Below are 27266 nucleotides of genomic sequence, written 5' to 3'. Positions count from 1 at the left end.
AACATAGGACTACTTACATGCCAAATAACATAAGCAGTGCAAAAGACAAGGCTGTATCATTTGCAATGTTCTTCAATCAGAAGGGAACCAAAGTGTATCGTCAATACTAACAGTGGACTCAGAAGGTAATTGCAGAGGTCACTAAAAATACGTGCCTGTAGTTACAGGGCACCGCCAAGATTGTGCCTGTGGGTGTAGGAGATCATCAGGAGTTTATCAGTCACTCTTGAGGATACAAGAAGTACATCAGTTCTTACAAACTGTTGAGGTCAAGGGGTGTCAGTCATTAGAGAGGGGTAGGTGAAGTTTGACAGTCATTGCTGAGGTCACTAGGAGTGTCCTAGTAATTTTAAGAGTCAACCTGCTGGATTCCCCCTGGCTGAAGTCTAGGATCACACTGTATCATTGGTATGGGAAACATTCCATCTGCATCAATATATAAAAGCAGCTCCTGTCATATAACTGTAATCTAATTTGTTCAAAAGCATTTAAATTAAACATAGTAAAAACAATTTGTCCAATTTTAAAATTAAATTAATTCTATGTCTTTAAAACCCAAAAGAATATTTAAAACAACGTATACATTTCCTAACATCAGATGTTCAAATTTAAACATCATGGCCCAGATTTTCTGCTGGCCAGACAGTTGTTATACCAGCATAGATAGGAATTGCACAGAGGGATTCTGTGGAATCTCCATCATAACAGACTCCAAGTGAATCGTTAAGGAAATTTCTGCTGGGCAATTCCTCCATTTAAATTGGAGACTTCAGAGCGTTCCAATGAAATTAAGCCAAATAGTTACTCCAGAAAGGTTAGATTATTAAAAATATAAAATTAACTCCTGAAGAACCATCTAACTGACCCATACTAAATTCACCCACCCCCAAATGCATCTCCTGCACAGCAGTCACACAGGAGAAGCCTGCTTGACCCCATCCTCTACCCTTACCCCTTATTTCCCCCAACACACACAGCAAGCAGGACCTAACAACCACCACCCCTCCAACCTGACCCTGGCAATTACCCCCGTCCCACTTGGCATCCTACCAACTTGACACCCAGTTAGCACCCTACTTCCTTGGCCACCCATCTCACACCAACTTACATGGCAGCTTAGCAACTACTCATCTGGGATCCACTCTAGCACCCAAGCCCTCCCAGTTTCACTCTCCCCACCTGCCATCTGGTAAATGATCCTGGCATCCTACCTAGCTTGGATCCCTGCTCCCTACTCATTTAGTATCCTAGCCCTGGTACTCTGCACCTTTCCCAGCTGGCATCCTACTAACCTGGCACCCAGTCCCCCTACCCATCTGCCACCCTAACATTACAGTTACTTTATGTAATCATGGTTTGACAACAGCAGCTGTCAAAATAGTTGTTAGAATCTCTAAATTTCAAAATATGGTAGCTGACCGCTGCGATATGGGGGTGTGATTTGCCTTCCTCTAATTGTGTATTTCTCAGTCATCCTTTGAATGTTTTCAGTAGTTTGCAGGAGGTAGCAGGGTTGGTTCACACTTATAAAAAGAATCTAACGTAGTAATTTATAGTCATGGCTTACAGCAACTGCTGGAGGTAAAATAAACTGCTTATCTTCAAGCTTAAAGTAGCTTTTACTCAGAGAATGGAGAGACAGCTCCTGAGGTGGTGGAGGTTTGAAGGTTTCTCACTATCCTGTTAAAAGCCCCAAGTTGTACAACTACCTGGGAACAAATCACAAAGCTGTTCGCTGTTCGCAGGTGAAAGGTCTTTGTTACCAATAAGTTCCATTTGTAACGAAACCCTCAGCTCCAGCTTCCCTGCAAACTACACTTCAACTATGACTGGAACTAGCAGCTATGCAAGCAGTATTTACAAAGAATGTCAGGCTACTTGCTTTCATAATTATATAATAATCCTCCAGCTATCTTTGGCTTTAAAACAACTCGTCTCATTTCAGTGCAAAACTAAAAATACAAAAAAAAAACAAAATGATATGGTCAGAAGTTCAAAATATAGCTCAAGGCTCATATAATGCTCAAATAATGACTTTGAAGAAGCCTAAGTTGCTCATCTTTGGGTATTCTTGAGGTTCTAAGTTAGAAATTTCAGAAATGACTTATTCTGCTCTGCTTGACTGGTTGACTCTGCTTGTTGCGCCTGTGGATTATGGTCAAGAATAAATTCTTCAAACTTTTCTTTGCACCAAAGCAAGGGGTGGGTGCGTTGATACGTAGACTAAACGGAGAGTAGTAGAATATTTAGAAGATAGGAAAAATATGGCTTTGTTGGCAAGAGGCAATCAATACGTACTAATATTAATTGCTCACAATTAGAACTGAATGGATCATGCGAGATTTTAAATAGATTATCAGCATAATTTTGTATGAACAGTAATGTTAAAGTATTGTGGTGCTCAGATTTTTTCTGATGCAGCAGTTTTGTTGAAAATAAGATTTCTTTTGTAGTCTACTGTAAACTGATTCTAATTAAAGTACTTTTTAAAACTACCATATGTCTTGTTTTGGCGATATTAATAACTGTCTTTGTGCTTTGAAAGAAACTTACAACTTTGGCAGTGAGGGTAGCAAATTATCAAATTACAGATCCTTTGAGAAGTCTGTTCCCAATAATTTGTTAAGATATGAGACAATAATCACAAAAGGAGCCCTGTTCTTTCTGAACTCCAAATTTTTGAGAATATATTTAAATTTACATGGAATGGGAACCAAGCAGCTTCAGTCATAATGTGATAGACTACTCATCAGGTACTGTGCAATCAAAGATTGAGACACTTTGCACTCCCTTGATGCAGAGGCATTTTTGTTCTTTTGAGTTGCTATGTTGAGCAGTACTTTCCAAACTTTTTCCCATTGTGATTCTATTTTGGTGTTGCCCAGTAGCCTGATCCCATGCGTGCGTGTTTGTGTGTCTGGGGGGTAGGGGTGTACGTTGTTGGTTTGTCACAGACCTGCGAGAGAAGGTGGAGAGGCAGACTTGTGACAATAGTGAAGGTGGGGGGGGCGGGGGGTGCTGAGACAGTGGGAGCAGGAGCTGGGGCATTCAGTGCTTTTAAGCTAAAGATTTATTAATTCTCCACAGAGTTTCACAACAGAGCAATCAGACATTAAGGTCTGGCCAGCTGGGCGATGGGGACACGTAGATTATAGTATTCAGTTGGAGCTCCACAGTACCCTTTGCTTGCTGGGGCTTTTTTGCCTTAATGTGGGTCATCCTGCAGTATTAGAATGCTGCATCTTCGGCAGCAAATGAAATAGTAAATTGTGGGCGCCATTGCCAGTATTAATGTTGATATAAGATTGTTCTGAACTAGGAGTTGGGAATGTTGAGTAGGAAATTAAAACCAAAGGAAATACTTACATAATGTTAACAAAACAAATGTAAGAATTCTTTCACTCAAAAGTTTGCTTCCTAAGACATTTTGAATGAGTTACTTGCCAACACATTGATTCCACTGATAGTGTTGTAGATAACCATGTGGACAGCTGCATCGATATCCACCAATCAGGTTCTGACAGCCATGTTGGCAACGATGGCTTCCTTCACATTCATCAATATCTAACAAGTGATTAAAAATACATATTTAAAATATTTAAAAACTATAAGATTAATATTTGCAGTGAATAGCAAGTTTTTTATAGGACTAATGGAATTTATTCAATAAATGAAATTTATTCAAATTACTTCATATGATTTTATATGGACAACTTTCAAAAAAAATTCCATTGCTGCAGACCTTTAGTGAAAGCCCTGTGGAGTACTTATGATTTAACAGATTCACCACCAAGATTCAGCTGTTATGCGGGCTATTTTGACTGTACTTTTATGAGGCTAGTTTTATAAGATTTATTCACGAGTGATGTTAGTTGAGATCAGCTGTTCTCCTCGATTCTGGCCAATACTAAACTGTCTGCTCTGAGGATAGTGCTTGACCCAGGCAAAACACAACTTGCAGCCTTGGCAACAAACTCAACTAAATTAAATAAAGTGATTACATTGATGAATGAAAATGGCCAAAGAAGAAAAAAAAATGAAAACAGCCAAAGATAGAACCTACTGCATGACACTATAATAGATGTAATGCTCAGGTTTCTTATCAACATTAGCAGGAACATTTGTGGCTTGAAAAATAAGCACCCAATATTGACTTTAAGCATCATAGGTTCCCATAGGAAACAATGTTAAAAGTGGCATTACATCCTTTTGGACATTTTGCATCCAGAAAATATAAACAAAGGAACTATGAAGGTATGAGGGGCAAGTTGGCAATGGTAGCTTGGGCAAATATACGAAATGATTTAATTCAGAGATAGCAAGAACTGCAGATTCTGGAGTCAGAGTCAATACAGTATGGAGCTGGAGGAACACAGCAGGTCAGCTAGCATTAGAGGAGGAGGAAAGTTGACGTTTTGGGTTGGGACCCTTTATCAGGACTGGGGAGGGGGAAGGGGGCTGGGAAATAAATAGAGGGAGGAGGGATAGGGCTGGGGGGGAGGGGGGGGGGGATGGTGATAGGTGGATGCAGGTAGGGTGTAATGGGCATTGGTCAATGGGAAGTGTGGGGCAGATAGGTGGGAAAGAAGTTGGATAGGTTGCGTCAGGTCAAGGAGGCGGGGATGAGAGGGAGGATTGGACATAGGATGAGGCCAGGGTTGGGGAGATTCTGAAACTGGTGAATTCCATGTTGAGGCCATCAGGCTGTCAGCTCCTGAGGCAGAATATGAGGTGTTGCTTCTCCAGTTTGCATTTGGCGTCATTGTGACACTGCAGGAGGATACACACACCATCCCACCAAACTCCGCATCCAGCGCATCATCCTTCGCCACTTCTGCCACCTGCAATCCAACCCCATCACCAAAAGGATATTTCCCTCCCCACCCCAAACTGCCTTTCATAGGGACTGCTCACTCTATGACTCCCACATCTGCTCTACACTCCCCACCAACCTCACCACACCTGGCACCTTTCCCTGCAACCGCAGGAGGTGCTACACCTGCCCCTACACCTCCCCTTTCACTTCTATCTAAAGCCCAAGACACACTTTTCAAATCTGACAGGGGTTCTCGTACACATTCTCCAACCTGGTCTACTGTATCCGTTGCTCCCAGCGTAGTCTCCTCTACACTGGTGAGACCAAGCGCAGACTTGGTGACCGATTCACGGAGCATCTGCGCTCTGTACGCTATAATCAACACCACCTTCCGTTTGCCAACCATTTTAACTCTCCCTTCCACTCCCTTGGTGACATGTCCATCCTGAGCCTCCTCCAGTGTCACAATGTTGCCACATGTGAACTGGAGGAACAGCACCTCATATTCTGTCTCAGGAGCCTACAGCCTGATGGCCTCAACATAGAACTCACCAGTTTCAAGATCTCCTCCGGCCTCATCCCAGGTTCAACCCTTCCTCTCATCCCCGCCTCCTTGACCTGACACAACCTGTCTATCTTCTTTCCCACCTATCCGCCCCACTCTTCCCACTGACCAATCCCCACTACCCCTACCTGCATCCACCTATCACCATCCCACTTACCTTCCCCCAGCCCCACCCCTCCTCTCTATTTATTTCCCAGCTCCCTTTCCCCTCTCCAGTCCTGATGAAGGGTCCGTTACAAAACATCGACTTTCCTGCTCCTCTGATGCTGCCTGACCTGCTGCATTCCTGCAGCTCCACACTGTATTGACTCTAAATGATTTAATGGTTGACAGGCAGCGGCTAGTATTTGAAAACGTATTACATGATCTGCAACAAATATAGATTCTTCTAAGACACAAAACCCAAAAGTCAAGGTAAATCAATTGTGGCTAACAAAGTAAAGGACTACAATATATTAAAGGAAGTATCTTATAAGATTATCAGAAAAAGTGGTAAACCCAGGAATTGGAAACAATTTAGAACACAGTAAAGTGGGACCAAAAATTGGTAAAGAAAGGGAAAAGATTAGCAAAGCATTACATTACAGGCAGAGACAGAAAAAAATTTATAATGGCGATTTGGAAAATGGTTGAAAAAGAAAATGATTACACTGTGTCTGTATCCATTTAAGACACATAAAACCTCCCAGAAATATGAGGGAAGCAAATGACTTGTGAAATTGAGGAACGGAAAGAAATGAACATTAATAGTGTTTGAAAGTCAACTGGATTTAAAGTTGATCAATCCCCTGGACCAAGTGAGTCACATCACTGTTCAAGGAAGTGGCTATAGAGATAGTGGATGGTTTTGTGGTTATTATTTCAAAATTCTACGGATTCTGAAAAGTTTCCTCCACACAATGAAGTAGCAAATGTAACCCCACAATTTAAGAAGGGATAGAGATAGAAAATGGAGAACTATTGATCTGTTAGGCTGATGTCAGCAGTTGGGAAAACATTAGAAGCTATTATAAGGACTGTGATAATTAGACACTTACAAAATAATAGTACGGGCAGAGTCAACATGGATTTATGAAAGATAACTCATGTTCCATTCCATGTTCTGAAGAATAGTCACATTGGACTTGAAATATTATTCCAGAGTTGCTTGATTCTAAAACACTTTCGGTTTTTATTTATGTTTCACAAACCTGGAGATTTTGTGGATGCTACTAATAGACAAGGGGAGCCAATTGTTGTGTATTTGAAGTTTGTGAAGACTTTTGACAACAAGCAACACAGAAAGTAGTGAACAAAATTAGAGACAGCATGGATTACAGATAATATAGTTGTGTAGTGAAAAATAATTAACAGAAGGAAAAATAGAATCAAGAAAAGATGGATCATTTTCAGGAATGTATGCTGTACAGCTGGGGTACCTCATGTATCATAGAACAGTACAGCACAGTACAGGCCCTTCGGCCCATGATGTTGTGCCGAACTTTTACCCGAAACCTAAGGTCTATCTAACCTCCACCGCTACCTTATACTATCATCCATATGCCTATCTAATAGCCGCTTAAATGCCCCTAATGAGGCCGACTCCACTACCCTCTCCAGCAATGCATCCCACGCCCCTACCACTTTCTGAGTAAAGAACCTACCTCTGACGTTTCCCCGATATCTACCTCCTTTCACTCGTAAAAGCTACCTCCACCCTAGGAAAAAATCTCTGGCTGTCTACTCTATCTATAGCTCTGATCATTTTGTACACCTCTATCAAGTCACCTCTCATCCTTCGTCGTTCTAAAGAGAAAAGCCCTAGCTCTCTCAACCTATCCTCCTAAGACCTTCCCTCCATTCCAGGCAACATCCTGGTAAATCTCCTCTGCACCTTTTCCAATGCTTCCACATCTTTCCTGTAATGAGATGACCAGAACTGGACACAATACTCCAGATGTGGCCGAACCAGGCTTTTGTATAGCTGGAGCATAACTTTACGGCTCTTGAACTCAATCCCTCTATTAATGAAAGCTAACACACCATACGCCTTCTTAACAACTCTATCCACCTGGGTGGCAGCTTTCAGGGAACTGTGAACATGAACCCCAAGATTCCTAAACTCCTCCACACTGCCAAGAATCTTTCCATTAACCCTGTATTCTCCTTTCAAGTTTGTCCTTCCAAAATGAATCACCTCACACTTTTCAGGGTTAAACTCCATCTGCCACTTCTCAGCCCAACTCTGCATTCTATCAATGTCCCTTTGTAACCTAGAACAGCCCTCCGCACTGTCTACAACATGACCCACCTTCGTATCGTCCGCGAACTTGCTAATCCACCCTTCCACTCCTTCATCCAAATCATTTACAAAAATCACAAACAGAAGAGGACCCAGAACAGATCCTTGCGGTACACCACTCGTAACTGAGCACCATGTTGAATATTTTCCGTCCACTACCACCCTTTGTCTTCTAAGGGTCAGCCAATTCTGAATCCAATCTGCCGCATTTCCCCCTATTCCACGCCTCCTTACCTTCTGCATGAGCCTACCATGAGGAACCTTATCAAACGCCTTACTTAAATCCATGTATACCACATCCACTGCTCCACCTTCATCCACGTGTTTGGTCACCTCTTCAAAGAATTCAGTAAGGTTTGTGAGGCATGATCTACCCCTCACAAATCCATGCTGACTATCACGAATCAAACTGTGCCTTTCCAAGTGATCACAAATCCTGTCTCTCAGAGCCCTTTCCAATAATTTGCCCACTACTGACGTAAGACTAACTGGTCTGTAATTTCTGGGGTTATCCCTGTTCCCTTTTTTGAACAAGGGAATGACATTTGCCTCTTTCCAATCTTCCAGCACTATATCTGTGGACAGTGAGGACGAAAAGATCATCGCCAAAGGCCCTGCGATCTCGTCCCTCGCTTCCCATAGAATCCTTGGATAAATCCCATCAGGCCTGGGGGACTTACCTATCTTCAACTTCCTCAGAATTCCTAGCACATCTTCTTTACTAACATCAACCTCCTCTAGCCTACCTGCCTGTTTCACAACGTCCTCCTCTACGACTAGGTCCCTCTCAGTTGTGAATACTGAAGAAAAGTATTCATTAAGGACCTCTCCTATCTCTTTAGGCTCTGTGCACAAATTCCCTTTACAATCCTTGATCGGCCCTACCCTTTCTCTGGTCATTCTCTTGTCCTGCACATACGTGTAAAAAGCCTTGGAGTTTTCCTTGATCCTATCCGCCAAGGTTTTCTCATGCCCCCTTATAGCTCTCCTAAGCCCTTTCTTCAGCTCCTTCCTGGCTAACTTGTATCCCTCTAGAGCCTTTTCCGTTCCTCTTTTCCTAAACCTTACATAAGCCTCCTTTTTCCTCTTAACCAGTCGTTTGACCTCTCTCGAGAACCAGGGCTCCCTCACTCGACCGCATCTTCTCTGCCTGCTAGGGACAAACATATCGAGCACATGCAGTATGCATTCCTTAAACAATTTCCACATTTCTGTGGTGGTCTTCCTTGACAGCATCTGTTCCCAATTTATTGTTCCCAATCAGTATCGGACAGCAGCTGTAAACGGTTTGGATATGGGGCCCAAATGTAATATTTCCAGCACAAGCAAGAACAGAAATTGCTGGAAGAAGTCAGCAATTCTGGCAGCACCTGTGAAGAGAAATCAGAGTTAACGTTTCAGGTCCATTTAGGGTATTCTAAAGAGGGGTCACTGGACCCGAAACATTACTCTGATTTCTTTCCACAGACGTTACTAGACATGCTGATATTTTCCAGCAATTTCTGGTTTTGTTTCTGATTTTCAGCATCCACATTTTTTTTTACATAATATTTCCAAGTTTGCTAGATGACAAAGCTAGATAGGAATGGAAGTTGGAGTAGGATGTAAGGAGGTTTCCAGGGGACTTGGACAGACTAAGTGAATGGGTAAGAATATGACATGGAATATAATAAGTGAGAAGTTATCCTTTTTGATAGAAAGAACAAAAGAATGGAATATTTATTAAATGGTGAGTGGTTAAGAAGTGCTGATGTTCAAAGCGACCTATGTTTCCTTGTTCAATAGTCAGTAAAAGCTGGCGTTGAGGTGCTATAAGCAATTAACAAGGCAAATAGTGCGTTGGCCTTTTGTTGTAAGGTGATTTGAATACAGGAGTAAAGGTATATTTCTACAATTGTATGCAGCCTTGGTAAGATAGCACTGTTAGAGTGGATTAAATCCTCTTGAAAAGTTGCTTTGTTTAATTTAATATTGTTAAGTTAATCGGGCCTGTATTCTTATTGAGGGTCACAAGATTTGTTTAATGTTAATTCAAGCACAACCTGATTGGTGTCTCCTCCACTCCCCCACCTTCAACTTGTGGCCTCTCTCTATTCCTGGCCTCCAAGTTAAATGATTGCTATCCAAGACATTTTTACTGGTTCAATTCAAACTCTACCTTCACAGCTGTGGCCAGTTTGATCCAGCAAAAATCCACGCTGGCACTCACAGAGAAAGCTGCCTGGGATATTCTGGCACACTCCTTTAGCTCCACAAACATTAGTCTCAGAAATGCATTCATTGTTATCTGTAAAAGATTAATCAAGCAATATATTTGGTCAGCTAGCGAAGCTTTTTAAATTCCTGTAAGTTAAACGATTCAAACAGCTAACACTTGACACTCATACACATAGCTCACTTCTAGTGATTGAATTGTTGAAATTATTTTAAGGTTAAACAAATTATCTTCATTACCTTCCAAAACAGTCGGCAAAAAGATGCTGAAATAACTTCACAGAGGCTGGTATCTTGTCACCAAGTCACCATTTACTTACGCGTGGAGCGCCCTTAACACTGATCTAGCTCCCTCAGAGCCTGCCGTGATACTCCTGTTTATATCTGTTAGCCATGGCTCCCAGATTAACAGTCCCAATCGGGGAACTCATATTCTATGAGATCCACCTGGCTGACCTCATTATAATCACAACATCCCTCCCTTCTGAGTCTGAGGACATAGGCTGGTTCTTTTTTATTTGTAGCTCCTTCTAGAGCATTTTAGCACCAGGGGTCAGTTTCCTCCAACTCTGCCTTTGATATATGGTGTACTGGAACGTTTTGCTCCTGTACCGTTTACAAGTTTGCTGCATTCATATGATCCGCATACTTGTTCGGGACTGTCTAACCTACTCGAACTATATATGTCACTGGACCTGACCCTGTGCATTGACTAAGCCACTTTACCCGTGCAGGGCCATTCCCGTGGCTTCTACACCAAACTTCATCCCCTGAAGTAAACTGTCTCCCTCACTTAGCAGAGTCTTGTGTCTGGCATTAGTATTAGAATCAGAGAATCCCTGTAGTGTGGAAGCAGGCCATCCGGCCTATCGAGTCCACACTGACCCTCCAAAGACCACCCCATCCAGACCCACTCTCCCACCCTATCCCATGGCTAATCCACCTAACCTGCACGTCTTTGGACTCAGAGGAAAATGAAGCACCTGGAGGAAACCCGTGCAGACATGGGGAGAATGTGCAAACTCCAAACAGACAGTCGCCTGAAGCTGGAATTGAACCTGGGTCCCTGGCACTGAGAGGTAGCAGTGCTAGCCAGTGTTCCTGATGCTACTTCACCCTCCCTGCCCCCAGGTCTGCATAGATCTGATTTAACCTGGTGCAAAGTGTTCTTCCCATTAGCAACTCTGCTGGAGCTATCCCTGCAGCTACCCCTTGCATGAGGGGTGATCCTATAATCAAATAGGAACCGGGACAGGTTTGTATCTAGTGAAGCTGTCGGCTGTTTCTTTAAACCTGCCTTCAAAGTTTGGACTGCTGTTTTTGCCAGACGATTGGATGATGGATGGTATGGAGCTGGCCTTATATGTTGAATTCCATTCTACGCGAGGAATTGGTATTTATCCAGCTAATACTCAGCTATCCGTTAGGTTGTTTTGACCAAATGAAAATAACTGATTCTGTTAGATTATAGCTTGATGAATCAACAGAAAAAAAATACTGATAATAACTTACCTTAAGTGGTTTAAGAATAAAGTATTAAGCATGCATTGCCTTTTCATAAAGGCAGATGAATCTAAAATATATCTATTGAAATTGCTATATATTACAGGTAAAACAGAACATATACTTTACTCAGAATAGGATTCTTTCACACCACTAGACCTTTCATATAAAATCTCTACATAATAGGGATACTTTTAAAACCTACTTCAAATTAGCAGTTACGATTATAGTTTTATATGATGTCATTTCAATCTTGTCACTGGCAGCTTAGTGTGCCTACATAAAAACATAAAATTTTGCACAAAGGACATGAAATGACAAAAAGAACCAAAGAACAAATTAGGGGCTGGAATTTAATGCTGGAATCCCGATGATATTAATAGTCATTACTTCCATTGTTCATGATATCATCTAAACCTTGTAGCTTTCTCCCAGGTATTAGTAACCTGATTCATAATATGTTCTCAGTAAATGGAAATATTATAAAGTTGTTCCATAATCTTTAATTCAATACGACCCTTCCTCAGAACAACTGGCTCTCCATAGAAGATAAATTGTCTTGAGTCACTATATTTCCACTATGGGTAAATAACAAACTTTTGGTACATTTACTAGCTATTAAAACAAACATAAAATTAACCAAATTATGGCTAGCCATGCTAATCTTTTTAAAATATTAAAAACAGGGTTGTTTCAATTCCAATGTTCAAATGCACTAAAATTAAAAAGTAAATTAGAGTAGTGAATTTAACCTTGGATGTTAATTTGCTTGCATTTCATGCGTCTAAAATTAAGCAGCGTGTGAATAGAGAGATAAGTTACCAATACACAAATCATTTAACATACTTTGCGAAGAGAGACAGATGCACAACTGTCATGATCATGTTTTAAAGGAATAGCTGCAAAAAGGTTTGATATATTTCTAAATGATCATGGAAGTATATCACAATTTTGTGTTTAGGCAAAGAGTTACCATTTCATAAGAAACCATACAGTGAATATTAATGAGGTGTTATGAGGTACAAGTTATTCTCCATTTTCCCAGTTTCTTGTTTAATTTCTGGAGTTAGGCAAAGAGGAAAATATGACTAAGGGTAGGTAATATGCTTATTTTCATTCTGGAGATTAGTTCTACCTCTAACATAGTTTATTAATATATGATCAATCATATCAGATTTCACACAAACAAGTTGAAGTTTGAAGACAATGCCCCAGAGTATGCAACATTAATAATGGTGAGGCTGTTGGTATTTGCCCTTAATAGTGAGTAAAACAGACAACATCTTTTTGCATCTGCTCATGTACAGTTATTTGGGAAATGTGGAAGCTGTTGACTGGTAATTTATTTCCTCCATTGGGGATGCTGTTGTAATCTTTGCTGATGTTTTCAAAACAGACTGACTAACTGACATGAACTTAAACTAATTACCTACAACTACCAAAAATGGCATTCAGGAAAATCTGCTGCTTGTGGGGGATACTGCAACAATTTAGTGCGAAAATTGAGAAGCAATGTTCAATTCTGTTCTACCAAAGATACAACTGCTTGTGCGCACTGCATGCTTAGCATCAACTAATTCACTGAAGGCTGTAAATTGGCTGTGGTGCTTTATATCTCTAACACTCTATGTTTGACTTTTCTGCAACATTTTTCCTTGTTTCTGCCCTTATCAATGACTTACCGATGCATGCTGTATGATGCTGTGTGAATCCTGGAGGACACTTGCAAGTAAATCCACCTATCGTATTCACACAAAGGAACTGGCAATTGTGCTGCTTTGTAGCACATTCATCCAGATCTAAAAGAAGGAAAGAATTCATTTTGTGTTAAATTGGAAGACAAAGAATTTCAAAGGATCTTCCCATTTATTTTAAAATGTACAGACAAGCAGGTGAGGTGGCACTACTTGTCACCCTCACTGCTGAGAAAACTCACCGTATTGCCTGCCAATCAGCTCATTATGAATTGGCCAGCGAGCTTCAGTGAGTTTCTTGGCAAATCAGAAGTCTTGACACGGGCTTCCTGGGTCAGCAGAAGCTGCTGTTCTTAGTCCTAAGGACCAGTAGTGAATGCCTACACCTCAGGGAACACTGGATGAGGGTCACAGGGGGAGGATGGTGTGAGAGAATTTGTAGGGGACTGGATGGTGGTTTCAGAGGCTATCCTCTCATCTTATATTCATATCTTGTCCCAATCTGGGGGCAGACAATTGGAGAGCACATCGCCAACCCCTTTTAACCTGGCAGGAAGGTGGTGGTTCTGTTGGGAAACCAGCTGCTTTTCTCACCTGCTGGTGAAGCAGGTGATTTGGTAATGGTGACCTGAGGCCTTTGGGTAGCCATGAAATTAATGAATTGAATGTAATATATTAAGTTTGCAAATGATACAAAGATGGGTGGGAGAGTGAGCTGTGAGGAGTATGCAGAAATGCTTCATGTGATTTTTACAAATTGAATGAGTGGGCAAATGCATTGCAGATGAAGTATAATGTGGATAAACGCACACCAGTAACTGAACTTAAGCTGGCACGTGCAGCAGGCAGTGAAAAAGGCAAATGGTATTTTGGCCTTAAATAGCAAGCGGATTCGAGTACAGGAGCAGGGAGTTTATTGCAGCAGTTGTACAGGACCTTGGTGAGACCACACCTGGAATATTGCATGCAATTTTGGTCTCCTCATTTGAGGAAGGGTGTTCTACCTATGGAGGGAGTGCAACAAAGTTTTACCAGACTGATTCCTGGGAAGGCAAGACTGACACATGAAGAGAGAATATATTTATTGCAGTTTAGACAAATGAGGGGAAATCTCACAGAAACCCTATAAAGTTCTAACAGGATTAGACAGGGTCAATACAGGAAGGCTGGGAAGTCCAGAACCAGGAGTCACAATTTAAGACCACAAGGTAGGCCATTTAGCACTGAGATAAGGAGGAAACGTTTTCACCCAGAGAGTGGTGATTTGTGGAATTCTCTGCCGCAGAAAACATTTGAGGCCAAAACATTGAATGGTTTCAAGAAGGATTAGATGTAGTTCTTAGGGCTAAAGGGATCAAAGAGTATGGAGAGAAAGCGGTAGCGGGGTACTGAGTTTGATGATCAGCCATGATCAAACTAAATGGTGTTACGGGGTTGAAGGTCCACAAGGCCTACTCCCATTCCTATTTTCTATGTTTCTATTATTAATCTACAGTAAGTGTTGGCTGCTTGAGGAACTTCCGCAAGGAGCTGATGAGCTGCAGACACTGCGACAAATCAGGGAGGGGGAGAGGTACCTGGACAATGTGTTTCAGGAGGCAATCACAACTCTTAGATTAATTACATCAAATTTGGTCCATCGTCATGGAGGCAGGCTTAGAATGAGAGTGTGGGAGGTATGGGGATCCAGAATTTAGTTTTGGATGAGCCTCAGTCTGTGTCCTTATCCAATAGGTACAAGGTTTTTGCTCCCACTATGGACAAAGGTACAGATTGCAAGGAGGATGAGTGAACTGACCACAGCACAGCGGTCCACAGTGGAGGAGAAGTGATAAATGTAAATACAGTAGTAACAGGGGACAGCATAGTTATAAGAACAGATGTTCTCTGCAGCAAAGACATCTCATCTGACCTGGAGTGGGAGGGGAAGGATTCAGCTGTTGTGGTCCACATAGGTACCACTGATACAGCTAGGACTAGACAGAGATTATGAGTATCTTAGAATAAATTAAAAGTAGAACCACAAAGGCACAATCTCCGGATTACTACCTGAGCCATGTGCAAATTAACACAGGGTAAATAAGATTAGAAACTAAACATATGGCTCAAAGATTGGTGAGGGAGAGATGGATTCTGAGTCATAGGGTATTGCCATTGGTACTGGGAAAGAGAGATCTGTTCTGTTGGGATGGGATTCATTTGGAACCAATGTGTCTGTGTGGGTTTCCTCCGGACACTCCGGTTTTCTCCCACAGACCAAAGATGTGCTGGTTAGGTGGATTGGCCACGCTAAATTGCCATGTAGTGTCCAGAGATGTGCAGGCTAGGTAGACTAGCCATGGTAAATGTGGGGTTACAGGAATAGGATTGGGGGCTCAGTCTGGTTGGGATGTTGGTCAAAGGGTCGTTGCAGACATAATGGGTTAAATGGCCTCTTCCTGCACTATAGGGATTCTATGACTCCATGAACTAAGGTTTTAGCCGGAGGCTTAAATTAATTAGTGGATAGGAGGGTTCAGTTGGAGGGAAGTGTGCAGGCACAGGGTCTTGAAGGGGTGAACGATAATCGAAATGTGACGGAAAAGGTTGGAAATGTATACAGAACAGTGCAGCAGATATTAAACCAGTGACAGTAATAATGGTAAAAAGGCTCTTTACATGAATGCACACAGCATTTACAACAAGGTAGATGAGCTGATAGGACAAATAGAAATAAATAAATATGACTTGATAACTGTTACAGAGATGTGGTTACAAGATAACCAAGACCGGGAAGTGAATATTTAAGATTATTTGACGTTTTTGAAGAATAGGCAAGGAAGTGGGGTAGCTTTGTTAATAAAGCAAGGCATCAGTGCAGTGCGAAATAATGACATAAGTGTAATCAGGTTAGTTGAAAATAAGGAATGGTAAGGGAAGGTGGTCTGGATGGGTGTGTCATCTATAGGCCATTGAAGAGTTGCCTCACTGTAGGACAAAGTATAAACTGGCAAACAATGGAGGTATGTAAGTAGGTCACAATGATTGTTCTGAGTGATTTTTAATTTGCATATTGATCGGACAAGCATCGCAAAGGTGATGTGGATGATGTGTTTCTAGAGTACATCATGGATTGCTTTTTTGTGCGGTATTTTACAGCTGAAAACAGGTCATTTTTGATCTAGTGAGTAATGAAGTAGGATTAATAAAAGGTCTTGTATTTATGAATCCTCTGGGGTTAGAGATCACAACATGATAGAATGTTAAATTTAGTTTGAGGAAACTCTGGTTTGAAACCAATGTCCTCAATTAAATACAAGCAATTACAGAGGTATGAAGAAAGAATCATCTGAATCAGGCTGGGAAAATAAACTAAGGGGAAAGTCAGTAGATGAGCAGTGGCAGACATTTAGCAGATACTTCATAATGGTCAGCAAAAATTTATTCCATTCAGCAAGGTCTCGATAAGAAGGATGAAGCATATTTGGTTAACAAAGATTGTCAAGGAGAGTATCCATTGAAAACTGAAGCATACAAAGTGGTTCAAACTAGTTTAAGCCAGTTATTGGAAATATTTTTAGGAACCAGCAGTGGATGTTTAAAAGCTAATTAAGACAGAGAAAACTAAATATGAAAGTAAATTGGCAAGAAATATAAAAACAAAAAGCAAGAGCTTCTACGTGTAGAAAGAGTACAGGAAAAGAAAAATGAAAGGGTAGCTAAAGGAACAGTGGAACCTTGGAGGATGCAACTGAGGAATTGATAACAGGGAACAGGGAAATGGCAGATAATTTAAAAATCAATACTTTTAACTGGTCTTCATGGTAGAAGACAGTATAAAATCCAAAAGATATCAGATAAGCAAACAGCTAATGGGAGGAAAATTCTGTAACTATTCGTAACTTTTGTTTCTATCACAAGGGGTCAGAGGTGAGCTTGCAAGATGGATAAAACTTTGGTTCAGTCATAGAAGACAGGGGGTAGCAGTGATAGGGTGTGTTTCTGACTGGAGGGCTGTGACTTGTGGCTTTCCTCAGTGTTGGGACCTTTGCTGTTTGTAATATATATAAATGATTTGGAGGAGAATGTAACTGGTCTGATTAGTAAGTTTGCCGATGACACAAAGGTTGGTGAAATTGCAGATAGCGAAGAGGATCATCAAAGGATACAGGTGGATATAAATCGGTTGGTGACTTGGGTAGAGAGATGTCAGATGGAGTTTAATCTGGAAAAATGTGAGGTAATGTATTTTGGAAGGTCTAATCCAGATGGAAAATATACAGTAAGTGGCAGAACCCTTAAGAGTACTGATAGGCAGAGGGATCTGGGTGTACAGGTACACAGGTCAATGAAAGTGGCAACACAGGTGGAAAAGGTAGTCAACAAGGCAAATGGCATGCTTGCCTTCATCGGTCGGGGCATTGAGTTTAAAAATTGACAGATAATGCCGCAGCTTTATAGAACCTTAGTTAGGCTGCATTTGGAATATTGTGTTCAATTCTGGTCGCCACAGTAGCAGAAGGATGTGGTGGCTTTGGAGAGGGTACAGAAAAGATTTACCAGGATGTTGCCTGGTATGGTGGGCATTAGCTATGAGGAAAGGTTGGAGAAACTTGGGTTGTTCTCACTGGAACAACGGAGGTTGAGAGGCAACCTGATAGAGGCCTACAAGATTATGAAGGGCATGGACAGACTGGACAGTCAGAAGCTTTTTCCCAGGGTGGAAGAGTCAGTTACCAGAGGCCATGAGTTTAAGGTGCAAGGGGCAACGTTTAAAGGTGATGTACAAGGCAAATTTTTTACACAGAGGGTAGTGGGTGCCTGGAACTCGCTGCCAGGGGAGGTAGTGGAAGCAGATACTATAGTGACTTTTAAAGGGCATCTTGACAAATATGTGAATAGGATGGGAATAGAGGGATATGGTTCCCCGGAAGGGTAGGGGGTTTTAGTTGTGACGGGCAGCATGTTGGTGCAGGCTTGGAGGGCCGAAGATCCTGTTCCTATACTGTAATTTTCTTTGTTCTTTGTAAGGGACAAATGTTCGACAAACTAATGGGAATGAAAGAAGGCAAGTTGTTAGGACCTGATGGCCTGCATCCAAGAGATATAAAGGAAGTGGCTGCAGAGATCATGGAGACATTGATCAAAATAATCTATAACTCACTTGATTCTGGGAGGATTCCAGCAGTTTGGAAAACTGCTGATGTGACATCCCTGTTCAAGAAGGCAGGGAGACTGAAAGGAGGATATTTTAGGCCAGTTAGCCTAAGATCCGTTATTGGGAAAATGCTGGAGTCCATTACTAAAGAAGAAAAAGCAGGACATTTAGAAAAGCTTAACTCAACTAGTGTCAACATGGTTTTGTGAAAGGGAAACGATGTTTGACAAATACAGTTGAGTTGATTGAGGATTTAACAAGCAGACTTGATAAAGGGAAACCGGTCAATGTAGTGCACTTGGATGTTCAGAAGGGATTTAGTAAGATGTCATATAAAAGGTTACTGCACAAATTAGGAGCTCATGCTATTATGGATTATGTGCTATCATAACATACTAACTACCACTACTACTAGTAATGTACAAAAGATGTTATTTAGAATTGGGTCATTTTCAGTTGCAAATACATAACTAGCGGAGTGTCACAAGGATGAACCCTAGGGCCTCAATTAAAGCTTAAGGTAAAGCTATAATCCCAGAAGATCATAGCCCTGCTCTCTCATTAGAAAGACACCACTGATGGTGGCTTAACCTGAGGTCACCATGCTTCAGGCAAAGGGCAAGGTTGAGAAGGTTGGACCTTCATGATAACCTCAACCAGTACAGGAATTGAACCTGAGATAGTAGGAACTGCAGATGCTGGAGAATCTGGGGTAACAAGGTGTAGAGCTGGATGAACACAGCAGGCCAACAGCATCAGAGGAGCAAGAAGGCTGATGTTTCGGGCCTAGACCCTTCTTCAGAAGTCACCTCTGAAGAAGGGTCCAGGCCCGAAACGTCAGCCTTCCTTCTCCTCTGATGCTGCTTGGCCTGCTGTGTTCATCCAGCTCTACACCTTGTTACCCCAGGAATTGAACCTGTGCTGTTGGCATCATTCTACATCACAAACCTGCCATCTAGCCAACTGAACTGAATGACCCTTAACTAACTGCATGGAGAAATATATCGGTTGATTGGATGGCTGAAAAGTTGGCCGATGGAAGTTAATGTAGGAAAGTTCCAGGTCATGTGCTTTGATAGAAATAATCAAAAGACAGACCAATATTTAAATGGAGTGAAATTCCAAGAAATTGAAGTACAGAGTGATCTGGATGTTGTTGAACATGCAGCACCTGAAGTTTGCATACAGGTTCAGCAACTAATTAAGACAAATATAATTTTGACTTTCATTGCAACAAAGTTAAGTTAAAAAACAGAGAGGTCTTATTACAACTGTACAGTACAGGGTATTGGAGAGGGCACTATATTACAGTTTTTGTCCCTGTATTTTAAGAAAGCATATGATGGCACTGGATGCTGTTCAGAAGAGAGTCACTAAGCTGATTCTTTGGGATGAAGGGATTAACTTATGAAGAACATCTAAACAGGTTAGGACTTTATTCATTAGAGGCTAGAAGAATGTGTGATCTTATTGAAACATATAAAACAATGAGGTGACTTGACAGGATAAATGTTCAGCATATGTCTCTGATGGGAGATCTCAAACTATGGGATTTAACTAGGGCATACTCATTGAAAACTGAGATGTGCAGGAATTTCTTCTCTCAGTGGGTAGTGAATGTCTAGAATTCTCTGTCCAGTGAATTGTGGAGCTAGATCACTTGACAGTATTTGAAAAGGAGGCAGATAGATTTTTCAAATACTGGGGACTTGATGGCTATGCTGAACTGGCATGGCTTCTGTTGAATGGTGGGGCAGGCCTGAGGTGACAATTAAGATTTAGCTGCCATATCATTGATAGCAAGCCAGCAGCTACCACTTGACACTATACTCAGTCAAATGCTGGCTTGATGTCAAGGACACTCGCTCACAATTTCCCTTAGGTTCAGATCCTTTGTTCATGTTTGGACACAGGTTATAATGTAGCTGAATGGGCCTGGTGGAATCCAAACCGAGCATGAGTGAATGGCATTGATGGCAGCACTGTTGCGACCCCTTCTTCTACCACCCTCATGATGATTGAGAGTAGACTGATGTGCGAAAATTGGCAGGTTGCATTTGTACTGTTTATTATAGACAGGACAGTTTTTCCATATTGCTGGGTAGATGCCAATGTTTTTATGTGCACTGGAGCAGCTTGGCTAAAACCTGACTAATTCTAGAACACAAATTTTCAGTACTTTGGCCAGAATGTTGTCAGGGTCCATAGTCTTTGCATCATCTAGTACCTTCAATTATTTTTTGATATTAATGGAATGAATCAAACTGGATGAAGACTGGCATCTGTGATGCTGGTGATCTCAGGAGGAGACTGAAATTAATTTTCCACTCAATGCCTGCCTGAAGATACTCGCAAATGCTTCAGCTTTGCCTTTCACATTGATTTGCTGATCTCCACCATCATTGGGGATGGAGATATTTGTGTTTCTTGATTTGTAATAAATGATGAATAATAATATTTCCAGTATTCAACCTTGTGGAACATCCATTTTTATCTTTCTCCAACCTGAATAACTACCCTTAAACTTTATTTGCAGGTGCTAGAAATATGAAATAGAAAGTGCTGCAGATATTAAGCAGGTTAGGCAGCATCTGCGTGCAGACAAAGAAAAAGAAATAAGTTCAGGTCTGTGAACTTTCATCAGAATTGGGAAAAGTTAGAATAAGCTTTGAGTAAGTGGTGAGTTGGACAAGGGAAGAGGAAATGATTGCAATCGGGTAAACGGGAATGAATGACAGAAGAGTTCGGGCTGAATTTTATGTGGTCGAGAGGAAAGGAGTCCTTTACTCAGAGGACTGGCAGAGGAGGCCACACCATCAGACCATGCCAGCCCAGTTAGAGATCACCACTTGGCTCAGTGCTATCTCCAGGGTGAGAAGGACTGACCTGCAGTGCAAGAAGATGAATGACCCTATGTGCTCTGCCAAGGTGCAATGCTCTGCTCTCTGCTACATCTGTGCCATTGCACCCACCTCCTAACAATGCTTAGGCCTTGACACATTTTTTTCCAAGAAAGATTTTCCCTCCCTAACTTTGGTTATACTCCATCATCATGCCCTTTGTGCTGCCTCCTCAAACATTTGGAACACTACGACACCTTTTCCCCATGTGCTCCAGCCCTAATAACCATGCCACCCATTGCGTCTTACTCACTTGTCCATTTATGTCATTACATGAGACGATATCCCATAAAAGGATGGAGCGATGCCAGGCAGGTGGTAGGGTTCGGCTACCTGAGTCCTCACCCTCCCTGAGGAAAGATTACTTGGCCTCACAGGAGAAGACAGGGACTCCTCCTGCAACGATGTCCCAACACCTGAGTAAGTGCTACTTGTTATTGCACTGCAACACTCACATTAACCAGATGGTTATTGGAATGGATCAAACACCATGATTAATCAGTGGCAATAAAGCTTTCTGCGTCATGTCTTACAGGTGCAGCCATCTTGCCAAGGACCAGTCCATTTGTCACATAGAAAAGGCTCTCAGATGAGAGTGCTGAGGCATCATCATTAAGACTGTCTCTTCGGCCATCCAGCAGCATGGATGATGACATTTTGGTTGGGTCCATAAGCACGCACAGTGTAAAAACTGTGTATTGGTGAATTCAATACACTGACAGCCACTCAGATGGGTAAGGGAGACCACCCCATGTCACTGGCAATCAGCAGGACTGCTGGTGACCAGACACCGGCTAAAGCCTCAGCAGGAGAGGACCCTGTGGTCTTGGCAATACACAGGGAGGAGCAGCGGCGACAGGCACATATACAGGATGCACCAGTCCTCAGAGCTGAGAGGCTGTGCTGAAGCAGTCCCAGAGCTGGAATACCTGTCATCTTTGTGACTGTCTGTCTGACTCCCTGGACAGGTTGGCAGCTTCCATGTAGAGATGGGCTGCTTGAAAGTCGCCATCATCTGAACTCCGTTGCCGCATGCATTGGTCCTGAGGGTAGAGCGAGACTGGGATGGGAACTTGAACTGAATCCAGATACCTCTCCTCACAAGAAGATACAGTGATGTAGAAAGCACCTGGCCAGAGGTGGAGTCACATAAAGCCCTCTCAACAGTCTCAACTCAGGAGACTGCAGACATGGCCAGACCCCCACCATCACTTTATTTGCCCCTTTGCTGACCTTTGGAAGTTCTAGTTGAGAGGGGTCAACTTGCCTCTGGAAAGGAAACTTTTGGCATATCTGACCCATCCAGACCTTTATGCTCCTGTGATTACCCAACCAAACCTCCAGGGCCAACAGGCTCCACTATGGGACAGGCTCCCTCTGTGCAGCAGGAGTGACAGGAAGAAAAACTTGCACTAATGGTAAGTGGGGGCAATGACTAACAATGTTATGCAATATGTTGTACATAATGTTATGCAAATATCTTTAGATATGTTTCATTGCTCGCTGCAGATGCTGTGAGTATGGCTGAAGCCATGTGGTACAGGTATTAAAGTGACCTACGATAAGATGCATGGTCTTAGAGAACTGCTATGCAGCATGGCCACCTGCCTGGTTATATGATTATGCCAAGGTAGGGCAAGGCAAGGCATGGATGCTATGGGCATGCCATTACGTACCAGGCAAGTGCATGTTGAGAGAGCAAGGGAGTATCCCTGGTAGACAACTGGTCAATGCCATGGACTGAACTCCTGTCCCTGTATGTACATATACTAAATATAGTCGTACAATACTGTTTGCTGACATGCCCTGCTAAACAGGGGCATCTGTGGTGCAAGGGCACACGCAGCAGGTAATAGTGGATTGTGCTCTGTTTTGCAAATTGGCCATGGGCAACATTGAGGTTTCTGGAGAAGGCAGTGAGTTGAACCCGTTAAGAACCCATTTTGATTTCCATGTTGAGTTTTTCTGATGCCTAGTTTATGTGGTAAGTTTGGTAAGATCGCAACCCATGGCAAGTTATGCTGTTAACACGATGTCTAACAAACAAAAATGGGCATCAGTTGGGAACTTGCCACTGCTAAGGTGAGAATTTCACGATGCTGCTTGAGCGAAGTGTACAAGATGTGGCAAAATGATCTCAAAATTTTCCCTCATTTTACTAATCATCTTCCAATAGTCCATGTTGCTGAGAGCCTCAGAGGATTCCGCCCTTAGTCTTTGAGGGACAAAGGGATTGGAGAGAGGGGCAAGAAAACAAAATAAAGACATTCTGGAGCAGATGTATTGCTGTCAAAAAGAAAATGTAACAGGAAAACCACAACAAGTGAAGAAAACAAAATGGACGTAAAGATTATGGTATAAAATTATGGCAGTAAAAGGTCACATTTCCTGCATTTGCATAGAATGTTGCATGAGAAAAAGACAAGATGTTAGACATACCTGAAAAATAGACCAGGTATCATAGAAAAGTCCCTACAGAATGCTGTTGGGGTTGGGAATGGGTAATTTCAGGTTAAGGGTAAGATGTGTTTAATGGAGATGGCAGAAATGGTAGAAAAAAATGTCATAATATATGAAGGTTCATGGGTGGAAGGTGTGGACATGGGAAGTCCTATCATGGTCTGGGAGGAAGGAGGAAAGGTGAAAGCAGAAGGGGAGGAAATGCAGCAGACACAGTGAGCACTCATCATTGTGCTGTTGCTGTTGTTTTGGGAGGGGAGGGTAGGGGGATAGAGATCTCAGTTAAGAAAAAAGACATTTCAAAAGCACTGCTGTAGAAGGAACTGGGAAGACGGAATGGAGTCCTTACGGCATGTAGGGTGTGAGGAAGTGTAAATGAGGTAGCTTTGGGATTTAGTGGGTTTATGATCAATGAGTTTATTGTTAATCGCCAACAACAGTGACAGAAAAGTTGAGGAAGGGAATGGAAGAGTTAGAGATGGAACAATATGAAACTTAAAGATAGAAACTGAAAGCAAAGTTGAAGATATTTTGCAAATTAGGAGAGGACTATGACACAGCACAGATACAGTCACCACACCACTGGAAAACTTAATTGAGGGAGAGGGCCTGAGTAAGATTGGAACAAGAAAAGTTCAACATATCCTACAAATAGGCAGGAATAGCCAGGGCCTATATGGGTATCGATACCTTGTATTTGTAGAAAATGAGTTAAAGGAATATTTGTTCAATAAGAAAACAAATTCAGCCAGGGGAGATGGGAAATAATTGGACATCTATTCAAGGAAGTGGAGAGCCATCAGTCCATCATGGTGGAGGAAGGAGGTACACAATGTAAAGAGGAGACTGTTAGGGCCATGAAAATTAAAAGTTTTAAAGTGATGGACGGCATTAGTGACATAGATAGGTAGAAGAGGTTGGACACAAGGGATAGAAAACATTAGAATCAAGGTGAGAAGAAATCAGTTCAATGGGGAAGGAACAGACTTATCAAGGCATGTCTTTTCACTCGATCCTGGGAAGGACAAGAAGCCAGCTGTACTGAGTTTGGTGAACTATGAGGTGGGAAGTCATGGAAGAAAGATCACTGATGGCGTTGAGGTTACTGACTGCTCTGGAAATAAATGGTTTGATGCTTTGTGGTGGGGTCATGATCCAGAGCTAGATAAGAGGAATTGTCAAAAAGCTGGGGTAAGCCTCTCCAAGGTAGAGGTCAGTTTGCTACGTCTGTTCTCCACTTTTCAGCCAATTTGGTATCCATTCAGCTATATGATTTCTGAAATTGGCAATAAATGGGAACAAAGTGGGGAATATCATTAACTTCCAAGAATTTATTTTTGAGATTTAAAATAAATTTCTGTTTGAAATATTTAAGCAGATTAAACATGAAACCAGAGATAGTAGGAACTGCCGATGCTGGAGAATCTGAGATAACAAGGTGTAGAGCTGGACGATCACAGCAGGCCAAGCAGCATCAGAGGAGCAGGAAAGCTGACGTTTCGGGTCTGGAAAATTTTTTTCTGAAGAAGGGTCCAGACCCGAAATGTCAGCTTTCCTGCTCCTTTGATGCTGCTTGGCTTGCTGTGTTCGTCCAGCTCTACACCTTGTTATCTCTGTAAACATGAAACCAGTCTGTTATCCTCTATCATGAATACTTTTAACCCAAAAAAACAAAGTGGATTGACAAGATTTAAACAACTGGGGGCCCACTACAATACTGAAAGTAGATTATTTTGATAAGTGTTATCAAAAACCGTATGAAGGATTTGACGCCATTTTGTTCATTTCTGAAATGTTCAGAACTAGGGGTCACTGTCTCCAAATGAAGTATCAGTTACTTAGAACAGGGAGAAATTTCTTTACACAAGGAATTGTGAATTCAGAGGCTGTGGACGCTCATTTGTTGAAGTATATTCAAGACAAAGAAAGGACATGGGAGCTGAGGTAGAAGATCCTGATCTTACTGAAAGACATAGCAGAATTGTCTAGCTAAATTGCCTATTCCTGCTGCTACTAATGTTCTCAGTCCTATGAAATCATGGGCCAAGATAGTACAGACAGAGTGGGCTCAATCAGAAATGCATTTGAGCTCCTTCAAGAGAGTTGAAGAGAGTCAAGAGTGAAAGGTAAGTCAATAAATTGCCTTTGATAGGGTCACTTGAGTTTTCCTTTTACAGTTTTGGACACATTTGGATTTGGAATTGTTTTATGCAGTGAACAGAAATAATTATTCGATTTTTTTAGCTGTATTGCAGAACTTGTTTAGTTACAGGTTCTAAATAACTGGAGCATTTTTACATGTCAGCATACTAAAAAATATCTCATAATACCCTCCAAAAATTATCAATTGAAATATATCTATTATTGTTAGTGATTTCTTGGTAGTGTCCCAATATTTTCCCATAATTTTTCCTACAGTTCTTCATTTGCAGTTGCCTTAATTTTTCTTTTGCATTAGCTATCTATAACTGAGAAACTGGATGTCTTAATGTAAGTTGAACCTTGTCCAACCTGAATTTCAAAAAGCTGATTAGAGGTGCCAAGGAATAAATGTTCTTCTCTCCTGCCAGGGAAGGTTGTAGAAGCAGATACAATGCCAACTTTTATGAGACATTTAGACAGATATATGAACAGGCAAGGAATGGAGGGATACGAACGATATTCAGACATATAGGATTAGTTTAGAATGGTCAGCGTAGACACGGTGGTTTGAAGGGCCTATTTCTGTGCTGTATTGTTCTCTGTTTCACTGGAGCCATATGGCTAACCTCAGAAACTATAAAGGAATTGGCAAAGGAAATATAATTCGTTGATTCTCCCATGCATCCAGACATTATTGTTGTTACTTACATTTTAAGTTTAACCATTCTTTTTGTTAATAAATCAGCTGGCCTCTCAGATTAAAGTGCATGGTTAAATGAAATGAAGCAATGACAGTTACTGTTTTCATATGCTAAAATGACTGAATAACAACTCAGTTGGGTTGATTGAACATAATTATTGAGAAAAAGCGAATCTTTGGATCAGGTTAAGATATAATTCAATATTATATTACCTTTGCAACTTTTTCCATTCTCTTGCAACAAATATCCTCTAGGACATGCACACTGGTAACTTCCTTCTGTATTCTTGCAGATGAAATTACAAGGTTTTGGTGCTTGTACGCACTCATCAAGATCTAGAAATTAAAGAAATTACAAATTATAATATGCTGGTATGTATCATATGCACCGTTGAAAAATATTTTTGAAACATTTCAAAACTAAACTTGTAACTATTAAGAAATTCATATTAAATATAATTTGTAAGAAAGTCTTACTGTGAATAGATGGATGTTAAAAAAAAACTGATGATACACCTACAACAATTACACAGATATACTTTCTAATCAACCTGTTTAGACGTATTGTGGCAGACGTCTGGAGTAGGTGGGATTTGAATCTGGGCCTTCTGGCTCAGAGGTAGGAACAATACCACTCTGCCACAAGAATGTATACAACAGTTACATATGCTTTGCTTAACTGCATGCTATTTAAGATCAAGACATTTATCAACTGTTAATAATTACTTTTAAAAAACTTGACTTTTCTTCTTCTTAAACATCAAGGATCTTAAAGAAGGGATACTGCAGTCTAGTTGACTGCAGTCTATCTGCCTATGGCAGGATGTCCTGCCATAAAGGGCTGCCATATGATA

General features: G+C 41.5%; 1 protein-coding gene across 1 annotated transcript in view; it reads right to left on the bottom strand.

Moving 5' to 3' along the window:
- The window catches only part of LOC109916808 (fibrillin-1-like), a 589008-nt gene that overhangs the window by 13946 nt on the left and 547796 nt on the right, over positions 1-27266 (bottom strand). The window contains exons 57-60 of the mRNA XM_048617021.1: positions 26626-26748; positions 13062-13178; positions 9821-9949; positions 3445-3564 (exon numbers count right to left, since the gene is read on the bottom strand). Coding sequence (XP_048472978.1) covers positions 3445-3564; positions 9821-9949; positions 13062-13178; positions 26626-26748 — 489 coding nt within the window. The remainder of the gene's footprint in view (positions 1-3444; positions 3565-9820; positions 9950-13061; positions 13179-26625; positions 26749-27266) is intronic.

This window comes from Rhincodon typus, chromosome 36 (genome assembly GCF_021869965.1).
Source record: "Rhincodon typus isolate 14 chromosome 36, sRhiTyp1.1, whole genome shotgun sequence".
NCBI classification, from domain to species: domain Eukaryota; kingdom Metazoa; phylum Chordata; class Chondrichthyes; order Orectolobiformes; family Rhincodontidae; genus Rhincodon; species Rhincodon typus.
The sequence above is the reverse complement of the archived record's forward strand: the minus strand, read 5'-3'. Positions and strand labels throughout refer to the sequence as shown.